The following is an 18,913-nucleotide window of genomic DNA, read 5'->3' on the forward strand; positions in this document are numbered from 1 at the left end:
ACAGTGAGATCATCATTCAGGGGAATCAAGTCAGACAAAAACACTAGCTCACCTCAATCCCCAGCGCCTTCATTGATTTTTCCGTCATGTTGTGAAGTATCAACTCTGCCTTTCCCCTGAATGTGATGTCGTCCAGGTGAGACAGCAGCGCTACTTGCTTGATGCTGGAGGGTACGGCATGTTTCTGATTCTGACAGTAGAGTACTACATCTTGAAGCATCAACGTGTGCTGCGACACTCTGGAAATAGAGGAGTGAGTGAGTTAAAATTTAACGTCACATTGGCAATATTACAGCCATATCGGGAAATAGAGGAGTGATTGAGAGTCAATGTTTGGGTTTTACGCTGCTTTTAGCAATATTCCAGTAATATCACGGCAGGGACACCAGAAATTGACTTCACACACTGTGCCCATGTGAGGAATTAAACACAGGCCTTCGGCGCGATGAGCTAACAGCTTAACCACTGGTCTAAAACACCACCCTTGAAAATAGAGGACATGTACTCGGATATGTACAAATCATATAGAACAGGGAAGTGTGGTTTGGTTTAGTGGTTCAAGTGTTAGCTTGTCATACTGAAAGACAAGTTTCTATTTCCCAATAGGGATACTATGCGATCAATTCTGGTGGTCCTCTCCATGAAATTTCTGGAATATTGTTATAAGTGGTAAAACCATCCTCACTCACCCAAACAATCAAGACTCACATTCTCTAGATCATTTGCTTGTTGTATTACGCCACAGTCTGATATTCCAGCTGCTGAAAGAGTCTTTATTTACACAGTTCCTTTCCGCCCATCACATCTTATGATGTACACACAAAATGAGTGAGTGAGTTTAATTCCACCAATATGGCGGTGTTCTGTAAATAATCGAGACTGGACCAGACAATCCTGCGATAAACAGCATGAGCATCGATCTACGCAATTGGGATACAATTACATGTGTCCGTCAAATCAGCGAGCCTGACCACCCGATCCCATTAGTCGCTTCTTACAACAAGCATGGGTTACTGAAGACAAATTCTAACCAGGATCTTCACGGGTTTGTACACACACAAAGAAGCATTGAAACTCTGTGGACATGACTGCCGCTGTGTGGCTTCACATTACACTCATCAACAGAAGAAATACTCATTAAGATCAATCACCCATGATGACTATCACAGGGTGCGTTCGGTAGCTATCATAACTTTTAGCCTTTAATATATCCAGTCATGCCTGTATAGAAGCTCTGTGACACAGGGCCCTCCCTCATTACATCAGTGATTCAGTTATTACATTGGGAAATATGTAACAGCCTGGTTCCCGGCATCTGCTCCACCAACACTTAGACACTGACCCTCGCAACAACAACTGAATGGCGTCCATCACTGATGGGCAAACTCCATATATTTACTACAGAAAAATTCATGAACAGGTGGTTAAAATGTTTTCATCGCATTTTCGTTGATACTATGGCGGAGTATATGTCACCAGAACAATGTCATCGTTACTTTTAGTGTGAAAAAAAATCGCTATTTACACAGTTTATTCTGGTGATTATACTTTGTCAGTGTCAGGAACCAGACTGAATATATAATTGCTATTGGGCAATTTCTAATGACATCTGCAGCAGATCTGGAGCCATTTAGCAAGTCTAGATATATCCCTGCACATGCATGTGATTCTGGACCCCAAGTCCCCACACTGGAAAATACAGTTTCTGTCTTACTGTAGTAGCTGTGTGAGACAGTTAGTGCTAAGGGTTAGCCCCTGGCTCCTCATCCTGCTGAAGATGCTGGATACTGCTTGGAAACATGCTGGCTTTACATTTTCCTTCAATGGGTTCTGCATCACCTGCACCATCGCCTGGATTGCATCCTTCGCATATCTGTAAAGTATGTACTACTAGCTTGACAACTGATCAAACTAAAAACACAGCTAAGGGACTGTTCATAATTTATGGCTAGGGGGATGGGGTGATGATGATTTTTATGGAGAAGCATGTACAATCTGGATGACCGCCACCCCCCCGCCTAAAATTTATGTACAAAATAAGTGACCCCCCTGCATGTCATGTACAATATCAATGATCCTCCCTCCCTTTTCCATAATTTCTAAGCATAAATTTAAACATTTTTATGTAGCCAAAATTGCTGACCCCCCCCTAGTGCGTGTGTACACAAACTGATCACCCCCCCTAGCTCCCAGAACATAAAAAAAATAAAAAATGTAAAAAAAATAAATAAATAAATAAATAAAATCATCATCACCCCTCCTAGCCATAAATTATGAATGGTCCCTAAACATAACTCATTCACAAACAATGATAGAGACTATGCACATGTAACTGGAATTTTTTCTGTGATGGTACTGCCATGCAATATCCATCCATACATATTCATAAAAAACTATTACAGTGAGAGTGAAAATGAATTGAGGATCCTGAAACAACATGGGCAAGACAAGGGTGGTATCATGGAATAGGTTAGGGGCTATCTCAGGTAAATGATCTTGCCTCACACATAAATGTCGTTTTCTGATTGGCTGAACGCTCTTCTATTATTTCCAATGTACCCTGCTCACAAGCGAGTAACATTTTCTATGTAACCCGCTGAGAATGCTGAACTCATTTGGTACTTCGTAGTAGTAATTCTTTATCTCGAATAACATTTAATCATGTCGCTAAAGAATGGAATATCCATATTTACTACTTTTTATTTTTTGGTAACATACAAGATGCCTGAAATGACTGGTGTCTGCATAACCACCCAATGTAGGCTGTTGACATAATTGAAAATATTGGGTGCAATGTTTTATGAGATATCACGTTTAAATAAGTTTAAAAAGTGGTCAAAGTGTCGTGTTGACTTTGAAGATAAGGTCAAGGTCACCCAAATCGACTGGTGTCTGGGTAATCCCCCAATGTAGGCTGTCACCAAATTTGAAGACATTGGGTACAACAGTTCATGAGATAACAAGAATCGGAACGTACATACGGACGCCGCTGAATACATAGTCCCCCGTTCCACGTTGCGGCAGGGGACAAATATTAGAAAAAAGGTGGGTCCCACATAAAGTAATGTCCATAAGGAGGTCTTTATATATACCTGTTGTTGTTACTGCATTGGACCATATAGCTGGAATATTGCCAAGTGGCGTAAAACGAAAACTCACTCACTCACTCTATTGGAAATAGGATTTAGTTTGATGGCTTCATCGGTGGGAAGGCATATGTGAAATTAGGGACAGCTAAGAAACACAAAATGATTTTACAAATATATGTGAACCTATGACACAATAGAAGTTTTTGACAGTGTAAACACTATACAGAGGTTTTTCAGAGTCTCTCTCCTTTACTGACATACATTTGGATGTTAAATAATAGGTTAAAAGTAAGGTTTGGTCTACTATTAACATTATTTCAGTTATACCACAGATTGTCAGGTTATTGTAGGAGACAATGACAGAGCTCATCATGTGTACTACTTCAGTGAAAACCCACAACCACATGTACGGGGCTAATAAGCTGAGAGACATAACTGTGGTCACCTGAAGATCGACTCAATCATGCTAATGAGTGAGTGAGTATGGTTTTACGCCGCTCTTAGCAATATTCCAGCACAACAGCGTGATGAGTGAACACTTTAACCACTAGGCTACCCACCGCCCCAATAGTGAGTGAGTGAGTGAGTTTAGTTTTACACAGCTTTTAGAAATATGCCAGCAATATCAAGGCGGGAGACACCAGAAATGGGCATCACACATTGTACCCATGGGAGGAATCGAACCTGGGACTTCGGCGCGTGACGAGCGAATGCTTTAACCACTAGGCAACCCCATCACCCCAATAAACCTAGAGAAATAACAATGGCTCACTCAAGGCAGACTTAATCATGCTAATGATAATATGCAGGATGAAGACACAAACCTCAGGTAACATAATAAACATCCTCTCCAAAATAGTCTCAATCATGATCCATGTAGACTTTGGATACACCGCAAATGTGACAACTCCTCATTGCCTCACATCCAAATGGTATCCCAGCATCTTATTCATCGAGTTTCTGCTCATGGAAACTACTATCATAATGGTATGATAATAAGGAATATAAAAGCTGAAATATTATGTAATGTTGAAAAAACTAACAGGAGGAGGTTTGGATCCTTTGTTGCCAACGGCAGTAGGTAGTCAATCTGAGAGTAGCTGTCTGTCCGCATCGCCCAGCGCAGCATGCACTGCAACACGTCGCCACAGATTGCAACATCCCCATCATAGTAAGTTGCTAGGTTGTGAAACTTGGCGAACATCCTGCAAAAGAAATAAGTTACTAAATAGAGGATATTATATGAGTGCCCATGTCATACTATGTTTACGACACGAGTGCCTAAATGTTGGTATTTCCCGAGCGAGAGCGAGGAATATACCGATATTTAGGCACACGTGTCGTAAACATAGTATGATATGGGCATGAATCGTCAAATTGAGGAACATAAACCCAAATCTACTTTCAAACATAAACTGGCTACCCGCCGTCGCCGTATGTAGGAGGCAACGTCACAGAAGAAACGTGACGTCGTAGCATTGTTGATAAAGTCACGTCACCATGACAAAGTGATATTTTGCCCCAGGGCATCGTATGAAAAATATGAACCCCGATATTTTCGCCCTCGTTGGTAATAAAGTCTACTATTCAACTGATGCAAGCAACACATATATCTCTTATCCTCTATAGATTCTATATGCAGCATTATATACTCTTCATAGAAAGAAACATTACATCAAATTTTAGGGAGATATATATTACTTGGAAAACAGATATTACCAAAACAACAATGAATACATGTTCTTAGGTTATCAACTGATCATGCCCCCAATAAGAACGATGCCTTGTTCACGAAATGAAACATCAATGACAATGAACAGCATCTGGGAGTGTCAGATTTTTAATACCGGGTATGGCCATCATTAGTGTTTATCACTGCTTGGCATCACTTCCCCATCGAAGCAATGAGATGTTGTACTTTGAGTTGTGGGGTATTCTGCCACTTAGAGCCTGTAACGGTTCTTGGAGTGTTCCTGGAGGAGGATGACGTTGTCCAACTCATCTGTCAAGAACACTCCACAAATGTTCAACAGGTGATCTGGTGATCGGGCAGGCCAGGGTAGCACATTAATGTTGTTTCGTTGCAGGTAACCCTGACACACATGGGCAGTATGAGGTCTTGCATTGGCATGTTGTAAATAACCTCATGACAGTACAGAAAACGGTCCAAACGGTCGGTCTGCTTGGCCATTATGAGAGATACTAGCCAACACCATCATACCCCCGCCTCCAAAATGGTCGGTCTGTTAGGCCATTGTGAGAGATACTAGCCAACACCATCATACCCCCGCCTCAAAAAACGGTCGGTCTGCTCGGCCATTATGAGAGATACCAACCCACACCATCATACCCCCGCCTCAAAAACGGTCGGTCTGTTCGGCGATTGTGAGAGATACTAGCCAACACCATCATACCCCCACCTCCAAAACGGTCGGTCTGTACAGCCATTGTGAGAGATATCAGCCCACACCATCACACACCCGCCTCCAAAACGGTCGGTCTGTTCGGCCATTGTGAGAGATACCAGCCCACACCATCACACCGCCTCCAAAACGGTCGGTCTGTTCGGCCATTATGAGAGATACCAGCCCACACCATCACACCGCCTCCAAAACGGTCGGTCTGTTCGGCCATTATGAGAGATACCAGCCCACACCATCACACCGCCTCCAAAACGGTCGGTCTGTTGCACACAGTTAGCAATGTAACATTCTCTGTAAACCGTGGCTCTTCCATCAGCCCTGCGCAGCATGAAACGGGACTTGTCACTAAAGAGAACTGTTCTCCGCCTTGCACATGGTCAAACACAAGAAGTTCAGCGTAATGACGGCAAGTCAGGATCTTGCGTCAATAACTGTCGACGTTCTCGAATACCTGCTTCCCTCAGTCGGTTACGAACAGATCTGATCTGAGATGTGACAGAACCCAGGGACGTTGTTTACAATTTCTGATGCTGTTCTAAAGCGAGATGACAAGACTTTATGGATGTTCAACTTCTTTATTTTAACAATGGCGACGTTTCGGTATAGATTCTTATACCGTTTTCAAGCATATGGGGAAAGAAGTTTATATACAAGATACCATAAAGAGATAACGATAACAAGGGTGGAAAACAAAGCATGAAAGAAAGTTACATGATGAGCTACAATAGCATGATGATGAGCTCAGATAACATAAATGAGATGAGTGGGATTACCAAGACAATTAGTGACTGTAAGTTAATTAGGCAGAAGCCAGGGTGGTGGGGGGTTAATTAGTGGGAAGCCAGTGTCAGGCAGGTGATGAGGAGCCAGGGTGGGTTGAGTGGGTAATTAATTGTGGATTAGGTGGTTGTAAGCTGATGGGATGTAATAGCCCTGATTCCTGTTAATAGAGGGGTTAAAACGGTGTATTTGTAATGCCTCGGCCAATTTACGCTGAGTGTAATCATGTTTGTTGTTTGTAATTGTTTTGACAGTGTCCCAGGTGATGTGTTGAGGAAATTTGGTGATGTGTTCCGAAATGGCTGATTTACCAGCCGAGCACTCAACCTATCCTCTGTCACCGCTGAACCTGAACTTCAACACCTCCAGCATGTCTTCACCTAACTTAACAACTATCCCACTAAACTTGTTGACCGTGTCATCAACTACACCCTCTACCCAGCACCTAAACCTACCACTAGCAAACCCGACTCCGCTCCCATTCACTACCCTACATCGGCAAAACTTCACATCACATCAGTCGCTTACATAAACAACAGGCAGGCATAGACACTTACTTTTCCACGGCCACACCTCTCAAAACTATAATGAAGGCAAACGGTAGGAAGCACACTACAAAACAACAACAGCCTAAAGGTGTGGTCTACAACAGCAGCTGCAACTGTGGCCGCAACTACATTGGCATTACTAATACGCCGTTTTAACCCCTCTATTAACAGGGATCAGTGCTATTACATCCCATCAGCTTACAACCACCTAATCCACAAATAATTACCCACTCACCCACCCTGGCTTCTCATCACATTCCTCACACTGGCTTCCCACCCATTCACCCCCCACCACCCTGGCTTCTGCCTAATTAACTTACAGTCACTAATTGTCTTGGTAATCCCACACATCTCATTTATGTTATCTTAGCTCATCATCATGCTATTGTAGCTCATCATGTAACTTTCTTTCATGCTTTGTTTTCCACCCTTGTTATCATTATCTCTTTATGGTATCTTGTATATGACTGGGGTACCCCTTCATTCCCCCATATGCTTGAAAACGGTATAAGAATCTATACCGAAACGTCGCCATTGTTAAAATAAAGAAGTTGAACATCCATAAAGTCTTGTCATCTCTATACCACCAACTTCTAGAATGCCACTCAAACAAATTGTTCTAAAGCGATCCTGATGATGCTGAATGCGAATATCACGTTCTTGTGCAGGGGTGGTATTTCTTGGTCTACCTGTTCCAGGTTGGTCATTAACACTTATGATTGCGGAGTTAATGGTTGCTCGGGACACATTTATGGCTCTGGCAACAGTCTGTTGTGTTTGTCCTGACTGCAAACGGCCTATGACATTGTGACGCTGATCTTGAGTCAGACATGGCATTCTTTCATCAAGCAATACAGATAAACTGGCAAAGTGATGGGGTTGAGAACCTCACAGCTTTATACCCCTTTTCCACACCCAGACTGCACCTGCCACACATTCAAGTACAATTGCACGTGCAAACGGCGGTAACGTTGATCATTCTGGAGACTGTTGCCCCTAAATTATTCATTCTGGTGACATGATCATTATTTGGATTACTAATGTACAGAAGATGACCAACTTCCTAAATTCCTCTTATTTTAATCACTTTATTCACTCACTGTAATTTCAGACTAATTTTTTTTAATGTAGCGTTTCTTGTTTTGAAGAGTACTGTAATCGTAGTTATTTTCGCGTGGGATTAATTTTCGTGCTTTTAGCCCAAAATGATTGTGCGTCAATAATCATACCAAGCGAAATATTCATGGTCAAGTCATGACAAATACAGTGAATCCTCGTTAATCCGGACGGTTGCGTTTCTCAGTAAATTCGTCCGGATTGCGAATAGTCCGGACTACTGAATCAAGACCCAAGTTGCTTCCCTAAGAATTACAAAAACGACACGAATCTGGATAAAACAAATAAGCATTTAATGTAAAGCTTAATTCATCACATCAATAATTTTACCGAGTGACATCCGCATGTTGATCCGACGTGTCTGATCACGTCCTTCCTCAGCACAGGTGAGGTAATGTCTAACAAGCGATCTATTGTAGTATGCCTTGAATGTCGAATTATTCCTGCATCCATCGGTTGAATATGAGGCGTGGTATTTGGTCACATTTCGCAAAGTTAGCGAAGCACACTTGTGACTTGCAGCATTGTCGTAAAGCAAAATCACTTTTAGTCCACGTGACGGATCTGTCTGTCAAAGTACATTAACCAATCACAAAACAGTTCACTTGTCATCCACGCCTTTGTATTGTGGTGTCAATCAAAGTGTAAATGTACAGTATCTTCAGTCGGGGAGCTTTTATGTCTAATTAAAACAACAACCCAGTTGACCAGTTAATTAAGTAAACATCGCCGGGCGGTGTTGTTACGGTTCGTGAACACGACTTACAGCGTCCGGACTGTGAAGCAATTTACTGTTTATTTTACTGATTGGTGACAGCTACTTACCGTCGGTTCCGGGAACCGAATTTCCGGATTATCGAGGCAAATTATATAGGCATAGATTGGTAACAAGCTGAAATCGCCCGGGAGGCGAGACTTCCGGATTATCGGAGTCCGGACTAACGGGGCTTCACTGTACTCAAGTAGGAAAAACATGCAATTTGTTTATTCTCTCAGATAACAACATCAAAACTATATACAAAGGAATAGAGGCATATACTAGTCTACTAGTAATAGCAATCACAATCAGCAAATGTTTGTTATCAGTTTGTCAGTTAATTGATAGCTGATTACCCGTAATCACAAAATGAACGAATCTCACTTACATCAGTCACAAATCACAATGTTGACACAAGTATAATCCCACATCTCTCTGATTGTTTTAGTAAACACGATTCAATTATGGCGGCTAGCTTTGATCATTGCATGTCTATGGGTTGTGACACCACCACTCAGGTGTTTGAAATGCGCGAAAAAACTACTGCGCTAATAGTTCTTTTGTGAACTTTCCGAGAAAATTGCACCCCCGTGAAAATATATAAATTACAGTATTTAATATTATACTTGAATCTGTAATTTACTGTGAAACTGCATTCCCAAATACTACATATGTTACCATTTTCTAAAAAGGCATTGTGTTTTCATAGATAAGAATAATAAGCATATAAAAGTATTATAAGGGTAATGCTATTTTTCAGGGCATTATCATTTGCAGAAGCCTGAGGTCTTTCATAAATTGCCCGACGAAGGGCTTTGAAAAGACCGAGGGCATCTACAAATGATAATGCCCTGAAAAAATAGTGTTACCTTCATTATAGCTAAAATGGACAGAATTCATGATAAGTAAAAACAAAAAACGGTATCGGTTTAAAGCATTTACTGCTAACAACAAACGACGGAGGTCACTGACCGAAAACATGGAAACGTCATAGAACAAAACAGGTGACTTCCCTATTGAGCATGACGACATTTGACCTTGGCCTTTGCCCAAACTACTAGCCGCCATGTTGTTTCAGTGCACAACACCGTTAGAGTTCCAGTCGTCACCAAACAACCGGCATGATAATGGCCCGTCATCGAGCAATTTGGGGGCATTATCAAGTTACAGTGTCCCGCTCATTTCTGATAACATATGGGCATTTTAATGATAATTCTATCCATTTTAGCTATATAATAATGTCATTGAAGTTCAGTCACAAATATTGAATGCTGCACCGAGCAAGATCTTATCTTGTGACCTTGTGCATAAGTGAGCTTGCCTCTGGCATGAAAAGATATGAAATAACCATAGCTGACAAGAAGATTTTCCAAGATGTATACACAATGAGACAATGAATCATGAATGTGGGCATCATATAAGTCGGTTGAATTGGTGATGAAAATAATCACTCGAAAAGTTTCTGTTTGTACATAGGCTATTTTTTCTCATGACAAGCATGATGATTGCTTGTGACAAGCACAGGTTGCAGAAGACAAAATCTTACCCAGATCATCAAAGTTACCTACTAAATTAATTATTAGCTGAATGCCACCAAACAAATAACACAAATACTTCTACTTACAGATGATGCATGTCTGTTGACATAAGATGTCCCAGGTCTTTGAACACCATGGAAATCATATCCTCCTGGAAGGTAACAACATCTTGACAATTAGTAATGAGTACTGGTAATGAGGCAATGTTACCAGCAATGGGCTTTATGCATTGTACTAATGTGGGAAATCAAACCGGGTCTTCAGCATGCCGTGCAAATGCTTTAACCACTAGGCTACACCACCGCCACTCATTTGTGTAAAGTGCATCTCACCACAGTATCATTTGAGTTTAGTGCATCTCACCATAGTATCATTTGTGTTAAGTGCATCTCACCACAGTATCATTTAGAGTATCACTTGTGTTAAGTGCATCTCACCACAGTATCCGTTTAGTGGATCTATCATAGTATCACTTGTGTTAAGTGCATCTGCCACAGTATCATCTCACCATAGTATCACTTGTGTTAAGTGCATCTCACCACAGTATCATTTGTGTTTAGTGCATCTCACCATAGTATCATTTGTGTTAAGTGCATCTCACCATAGTATCATTTGTGTTAAGTGCATCTCACCACAGTATCATTGTGTTTAGTGCATCTCACCGTAGTATCACTTGTGTTAAGTGCATCTCACCACAGTATCATTGCGTTTAGTGCATCTCACCATAGTATCACTTGTGTTAAGTGCATCTCACCACAGTATCATTTGTGTTTAGTGCATCTCACCATAGTATCATTTGTGTTAAGTGCATCTCACCACAGTATCATTTGTGTTTAGTGCATCTCACCATAGTGTCATTTTAAGTGCATCTCACCATAGGATCATTTTGTTTAGTGCATCTCACCATAGGATCATGTTAAGTGCATCTCATCATTGAAGTAAATGTACACTATATGAAAAGAACAAAAAGCTTGACACATACCTTTGATGGCTGACTGTGTTTGTACTTGCACGGACTGTGTTTACACTTGGTGTTTCTAACAAAGTTGACACAGTATCCTTCCGGCACTCCCAGGACCTTGACGACTTCTACGGGGGATAGCAGGTATGGGGATAGCAGGTTCAGGCTGAGGACAAACACACCTCACATGACAGTATTAATCAATGTCAAAGAACAGATACATATTTCATGAAAGTAGCAGGACTCAACTACTTGAACTTACTGACTGAGTGAGTTTGATTTTAAGCCTTCTTTAGCAGTATTCCAGCAATATCATGGCAGGGACACCACAAATGAACTTGACACATTTTACCCACGTGGGAAATCAAACCTAGGTCTTCGTGGAACAAGTGAACGCTTTAACCATTAGGCTACCCCACAGCCCCTGCAGCTTACGAAGACAGTGAGAGTAAGGGCCATTACATGATAGTTCACATATATCACCGACCCTGGGCTACACCACTGTCCCCATAGGTGCTGAAAAGATTGACCCACCTGGAGTCCAGACTTATAACTGCATCCACTGGACAGGTCCATATCTTCCTCACTATGATTGTCCTGGAGCTTAAGGTCGTCCTGGAGATCAAGGTCGTCCTGGAGCTTTACATCTTGATCGTGATTCAGTGCTTCACCAGAGCTGAAACATCACAAAGAACTGTGGCATAAAACATGATTCACACAAGATGTAAGTAACCAATATTAATTACTTAAATTCAAATTCTTTTTAATATATTTATAACTATTAAGAAAATCATCTGAAATTTCAAGGCAAAACGTAAAAACAAAAAGTGCTTTTGAAACGGATGCATCTGGACATTGAGTGACATGCAAAGTCACAAAGTTTGACCTCCAAATCCATTTAATCGCCAAGTCCCTACAGACTTGCTACACTAAACCTCCAAAGCTTACACCACCAACCTTTTTTGTTGTTGTTACTGGAGCTGGTTTGCTGTCCACCTCATCATCGAGGAAGGAGGCTTCAGAAGGTGCAAGGAGTGAAAACACTGATACGACTGAGTCTGCATCAGAGTTTCCACCTTCGTCGGACTGGTTTGGCTTTACATCGTCCTCTTCATCAGACTCATCTGTATCAGACTCATCTTCCGACTTCTCAGAGACCTCAGCTTCGCTTGACTCTGCACCTTTTGAGACTGGGTCCTCCTCTGATGACTGTCTAGGACTGCCTGCATCTGCTCCACTTTGCTCATCATCATCTGAACTATGTTTTTCATCAAATGAACCATCGACACTATGACTGTTCTCTTGAACCTGTGGGTCATCAGCATTGCCATCATCAGACTCTTGACCTCTCTGTTCCTCAGTTGTAGCATTTTCTTCTGTGTTTAGCTTCAATGTTTCCTCCTCATTTGTTTCCTTGTATGGTTCCTGATATTCTGATGATTCTAGAACATGAGCTTGTCCATCTGTCAAATCTTCAGAAAAACTGTGACCTTTTTTCACCTGGTTTCTTGGTGAGGGGATGTCGGAAGGCAAAAGATTGTCTATAAATCCTACAGTCTCCTCCATAGAAGATAAATCTGTGTTGTCAAACAAATGACCTTCATCAACTTCAGTTTTGGATGGTTCATCAACACCAGCAGTGTGGACATTTTCAACAGTGTTGACTTCCATGGCCTCATTTTCTGGTTCCATGTCTTGGATAGCCAGTGTTGCCTCCTCTGGGCTAGAGGGACTCACAAGGAACGTCACCTTCTCTGCTTCAGTGTCATCATCAACGTCTTCCAACCCTTCACTCTCCACATCAGACTGTAGGGTATCTTCATAGAATCCCTTAGGAACAAAGGTCTTGACTGGACTCTTCTTAAGAATGCCTCTTGGAGACAATATTTCCTTTGCTTTCTTAGTAGGCACTGTAGTATCTAGCACTGGGGAAATGGTCACATTGACTCTCCTTCTAGAGGAGTTTGAGCTTGAGCTACTTGGAGATTCCCCACCTATAGCTCCTGTACCCTCCAGCATAGATAGAAGGCTCTCTTTGACACTTTCTGTTCCTGGTCGGACATTGTTTGCTGCAGGTCGAATAGGACTTGTGACTTCCTGATGGAATGAAGGGATGTTAAACAATGAAGACCCAAATGTGAATTGTTTGTCTGTGAAATTTGAATTCATTATCCCAAAGGTTCTTTTCTCTGTTCCATATTTAGCAGTTGGCCACATTCCATAAGAATGTTCTAATGGTGACTTTGCACTAATGTCTTCATCAGAAGATCTGTTTCCTTGTTTCTTCCGAATCTTTTTAAGGATCGGAGACCTTGGTGGGCTGAAAAGATTGTCAGATTCTCCAAATGACATAACAGATGAGACCGAAGTAGATGGTGCTCCTTTCTCCGTGCAAGCAGTCTGATCTGTGGGATCTAAGATCTGTTCAAAAGGCAGAAGAGCAGACAGATCTTGATAAGTTTGCTGACTGGCAGAAGCAGCTCGTTTCCTCCTTTCTTCCTCTTTTTTCAGGATACTCTGAGCGAGTTTTGATTCTGGCATGGACCTTTGTGTCACATTCTCAAGGTCATGGTGAGGCTTGGTCATACTCACACCTTGTTTCTGAGAAAATCCAGAGCCCTTTCTCAAAACACAAACATCCTTTTTGGGTTTCCTTTTATTCCTTTCTTTTGGAGTACTGATGGCCAAACCAAAATCTGTGACATCTGACAGAGATCGTCTATCACCAGTACTCCTCTTAGACATACTCAAATCAGGTCCAGGGTATTGTTGTATGGAGCATTTGTCTAAATGCTCTTGATCAATGGAGTGGCTGTGGTTTGATTTCTTCTTTTGTTTCTTTCTATACTTCCGTTTCAACCTAACCTTCCATGTCTGAGACTTCTTCCCACCGATTCTCCTGTACTTATGCCTGCCGAACTTCATGGTCCTTTTCATCGACAAACAGAAAAGGATGAGTCTGGGCTGAAGATCGGTCCCTCTCATACCAAGCCTCACAGCCTGAACATCAATCGGGGACTGATCAATGCACCCTAGTTGGTCACTGCCATTTTGGTCCTCTATATTGTCTGTATCCACCACAGCATCTACATGTCTGCTGTGCAGGCACCCTCGTTGGTCTCGGTCATCATGATCCTCTACATGATCTGTAGTTGCTACAGCCTGACAAGCACTGACACTGTACAGGCAACCTAGTTTGTTACTACCCTCAGGAAGCATACCATCAACTTGATCTGCATTTGGGACAGCCTGACCATCATGTAGTCCAAGTCCACTGTGTTGGCAACCTAGTCTGTCCTTTCCATTTGCGTAACTGCCATTGTCAACACTGACCTCTACATGATCTGTATTTACAACAGTCTCGCTAGCACAAACTCCTGGTCCACTGTGAAGGCACCCTTGGCTATCACTGCCATCTATGTCTTTGGTATCATGGATTTTTCCCTCTACATGATCTGTATTTACAACAGTCTCACCAGCACTAACTCCTGGTCCACTGTGAAGGCACCCTTGGCTATCATTGCCATCTGTGTCTTTGGTATCATGGATTCTTCCCTCTACATGATCCGTATTTAGTACAACCTTACCAGCACAGACTCTGTGTTCACTGTGCAGACACCCTAGCTTGTCAACAGCACCTTTGTCTTTGGTATCATGAACTTTGGCTTCTATATCTCTATTTAGTACACCCTCACCATAATTAACACCATGTCCACTGTGCACATACCCTAATCTGTCACTGCCATCACTGTGATCTGTATTTACTACAACCCCACCAGCACAGACTCCAACTTCACTGTGCAGGGTGTTTTTATCAGATGCGCCGGCAGTGCCTTCATTGCCATCTGTGTCCTCAAACCTATCCGACTCCATTACATGATTGTGTACATCTAACTTCACACATAATGCATCCCCATCCCTGACTATATGTCTACTGTCCAGCATCTCTGCAGTGTCTGTACCTACTTGACTATCTGAAATCTGTAGAGTGTACACAGCCTTTCCTTGACCTACATCTGCAGTGTCTTCACTGACATCCATCCCATGAGAATTTGGATTCTTCTCCTTGTGGGTAAAGTGACAGGGTGACATAGCAGGGTTTTTGTTTCCTAACAGAGCAGATAAATCCAATCCAGTTAACTCTATTGACACTGGCACACTAGAAATAGAGGGACCTGAACTGGCTTCTGTTTGGTCTTTTGATATAGACACAGACAAGTTAGGGCTTGATGTATCCCAAATGTCTGCTGAACAGGTTCTGTTAGCTTCAGAAGGAATTGGCCTTGGTCCAGGTCTTGATTTGTTTTGGTCATCAGCTTCTGAACTGGATGCACATAGGCCAACCTCAGAAGTGACTGGAAGACAGCTGGGAGTTGATTTATGCTCCAAAGACTTAGACGTTTTGTGAAGAATGTTTGAAAGACTTGAACACACTGTTTTAATCTTCTTCACCGATGTCTTTACAACTTTGTCAGCCACATTACCTTTCGCAACGCCAGTGTCAGGAATTGGGAGAAATTCATGAACAAGATGGTTGACAATGGCAATTCCTTCACTATATAAGTCATTAGTTTTGACCGTGTCATCTAAAGCAACCTCACAGTCAAACACATCCTTGTCACACAGAGACTTGTTGGAAGTGCCACTGCTCAGATCACTCACTGGCGACTGGCCTTCGTTCCTTCGAACACTTGATGGTAACAGGTCATCGACAATCTCATTAAGCATCAACATGGTAGAGGAAATGTTCACAGGATCATTTACTGGTCTCATCTCTACAGACTGTTCCTTGGGCAGGACATAGAACTGTTTGTTTTTTTCTAATTCATCAAGCTGAAACTGAGATAACCACCTCCTTTGTTCCGAAGGACACATGATGTCACCCCTGACCTCCTTCTGATCTGTGTCTGTTGGACTCGCTTTGATCATATTTGAAAAGTTAACACATTCACTAAGATTTTCTGACACAGTATGCACTACATCTGAACTACTTTTAGACACTTCTTCTGGTCCTTGAGTTGATGACCCGGGACCAACCTGCTGTTCTGTAAAAGAAGGACTTTCCAAATCAGGTGCTTCACAATGACTGCTGCAGCCATCATTTTGACAAGCCTCATCCACACCATCATCTCTACACAATGTTTCATGCATCACAATATGTTCATCATCAACTTGCAAGTCCATTGATGATAACGTTTCACTGATTTGGATATCCTCACTGACAATACCTAATTGCTCGAGTTCTCTCATGTGGTATTTCCGATGTTCAAAATTGTGCTGAGTCATGACAACAAAAGGAGAGGCATCTTGGTGACAGGCATTGTTGTACTCTGGTCTCCATACAATGTTATTCTTTACATTTTTGTACAAAGGAATGCATAAATTTGGAAGAACAACCATCCGAGTCTGAGGATCAGGAGGACATGCACCATGAGGCTTGACCTTTCTAGGTCTGCCTCTTGGTCTTTTTGGCACAACCTTCTTCCACAAGGAAGAGGATAGTCTCAGAGAATCTTTAGATCCACATTTACCCGTTACTACAGAAACTGAGCCAGACTCACTATCAGTTTCGGAGAAGATGTTCACTGATGCATCTGATTTAGATCCAGAAATGTTTTGCACAGGATTCTTGTCATCCACAGACAATAGCACAGTTTCAGAATGACAAACAGGGTTGTCAGGTGTCATTTTGTGGTTATCAGATGTGCCATTAGAAGGGGGCATTGTCGATTTGAACTGGTTTTCCTCCACAACTGGATCACAGAATGAATGACTAGCCCTGGACACTGGGGCAGGGGCAGGGGCAGGGGCAGGGGCAGGGGCAGGGCTGGGCTGGGGCTGGGGCTGGGGCTGGGGCGGGGCTGGGGCTGGGGCTGGGGCTGGGCTGGGGCAGTGGTAGGGGCTGGGGCCGGGGCCAGAGCAGCAGGAGCAGGAGGTAGTCCGCACAGGGTCACTTTCCTGCTTATAGCACCACCACTCACTGAGGGAACAGTCACTCTTATTTCATCACCATAGACTCCAGCTTCCAGTCTATTTGTCAGTGGTTGTTGTGCATTGTCCAAGCTATCACCTGAAGCATTAACTGCCTTTACAATTAGTGGTTTGTAAGTTTTGGATCTCAGCATCTGTTCCAACAAAGGAGATTTTGTGCATGCTTTTTTTTCCGAAGGTACATCAGTCCGATTTGGTGAAATGGGCGTTACATGTGACAGAGATTGACGCTCCCTTTCTCGTAATAGCCCAATTGAACTTGTATGTATGTTATCTCTACATCTCCCAGAGTCTTTAACATTCTCAACACTATTCCCGACTTCGGAATGCCCTGTCATTAAAGCCGCCCCTGTTCTTACAACAGTTTCATCCAAGTGATGTCTTTCCCCTACCAGTGAGTATGTCTGAATCACTGGTGGAACACTCACTGCGCTACTTGATTTGTGATCGTCAGTTTCAGCCACGGATTGTGACAGCATGTTCTTTTTATTAGAAACAGCGACCCGCGGCAAAGGTTTCCTCCTGGCCTTTGGGTACTGACACAGTTCTGGTTTGGGTACATGTCCCTTTGTCATGATCTGGGCACCAGTCCTAATACTTTCACCAGATGTCTCTGGTAAAACTCTGGCCTCACTTGCTCTACTTCTGTTACATAAAGCTGAACCTTTGGACGGGTTACCTGATATTTGTTTTTTTGACTGCGTTTTCTTCAACACATTCCGACGAGATACCATCCTCTCGTCACTGGATGTATTACAACCACTTCCCTCTGTCTCAGCTGTGTCTGTACTGGAGGAGTTACCCTTTTTACATGGAGAAACACAGACTGGGTTGGATCTTGCTTTTTGGGATAGGTACTCAGCAAGAGCTATCTTGGCTGAAATGTTTGTGTCAGCAATCTTGTCAACAATCTTTTCAGTATCACTGACTTTGTCAGCATTCTTTTTCTGCAAAAGTTTATCACTAGCTTCAGATCTTACTTTGGTAACCTTACGCCTGTCTTTAGTTGGAGAATCATCTGATTCTGATACCGCAGCCTGAGAATTTAACTGTATATTTTTCCTTACACTGAAATCAGGACTGTTCATTTCAGAAACAACTGACTGAACTGCTGTTTGTGATGGACATGTTGAAACATGGCTGCTATCTGTGGAGGATGGCTTAGTTTTCATAAGTCTCTTCTTTCTATCCTGCAAATCAGAATTCATACTTTCACATGGCTTTGATCCACCTTTGGAAACATTTTTCTTTCCCTTCGTTGTGTCTGAATCACTACTTTGGGAACATTTGCCTTTCCTCCACCCTCTGGTTGCAATAGCATTGTGGGTATTGGTGCCAGATGTCGGAATTTGTGCCGTCTGCTGCCTCTCATCCTGTGATTCTGACTCAGCAATACACACACCAGTCCTGACTCTAGACTCTGCCTTGGAAACAATGCATTTCCTTGGTTTCTTTTGCCTGAATTCCATTGCTGTGTCTGACTCGCTAGATTCAGACCTGTGCTCTCTCCCAGCTACACTTCTGGTTAACATTTTTGATACACATGGAGTTTCACTGTTCTTCCTATGTGATGACACAGAATCACAATCCATTTCCCTTTTCTTCAAAACTCCCTTTCTTTCAGGATCACTGGGGACTTCTGCTGTTTTCACAGACAGCTTTTGAAGTTTCCTCTTCCTGTTGTCTTGCTTGGAGTCACTTGATTCAGAT

At 42.4% G+C, this 18,913-nt stretch overlaps 1 protein-coding gene across 2 annotated transcripts in view; it reads right to left on the reverse strand.

Moving 5' to 3' along the window:
* Positions 1-11,884, reverse strand: part of LOC124267540 — a 34,820-nt gene extending 22,936 nt beyond the window's left edge. For both annotated transcript variants that reach the window (XR_006896060.1, XM_046702465.1), the window contains exons 1-6: positions 11,747-11,884; positions 11,234-11,378; positions 10,338-10,402; positions 4,133-4,294; positions 1,715-1,873; positions 53-239 (exon numbers count right to left, since the gene is read on the reverse strand). Coding sequence is in view for 1 of the 2 variants with exons in the window: in XM_046702465.1 (XP_046558421.1) it covers positions 53-239; positions 1,715-1,873; positions 4,133-4,294; positions 10,338-10,396 (567 nt within the window). In the remaining variant the exon portion in view is untranslated. The remainder of the gene's footprint in view (positions 1-52; positions 240-1,714; positions 1,874-4,132; positions 4,295-10,337; positions 10,403-11,233; positions 11,379-11,746) is intronic.
* Positions 11,885-18,913: the final 7,029 nt, after the last annotated feature.

Source organism: Haliotis rubra, unplaced genomic scaffold (assembly GCF_003918875.1).
Source record: "Haliotis rubra isolate DU_JTF1 unplaced genomic scaffold, ASM391887v1 Scf132, whole genome shotgun sequence".
Lineage (NCBI taxonomy): Eukaryota > Metazoa > Mollusca > Gastropoda > Lepetellida > Haliotidae > Haliotis > Haliotis rubra.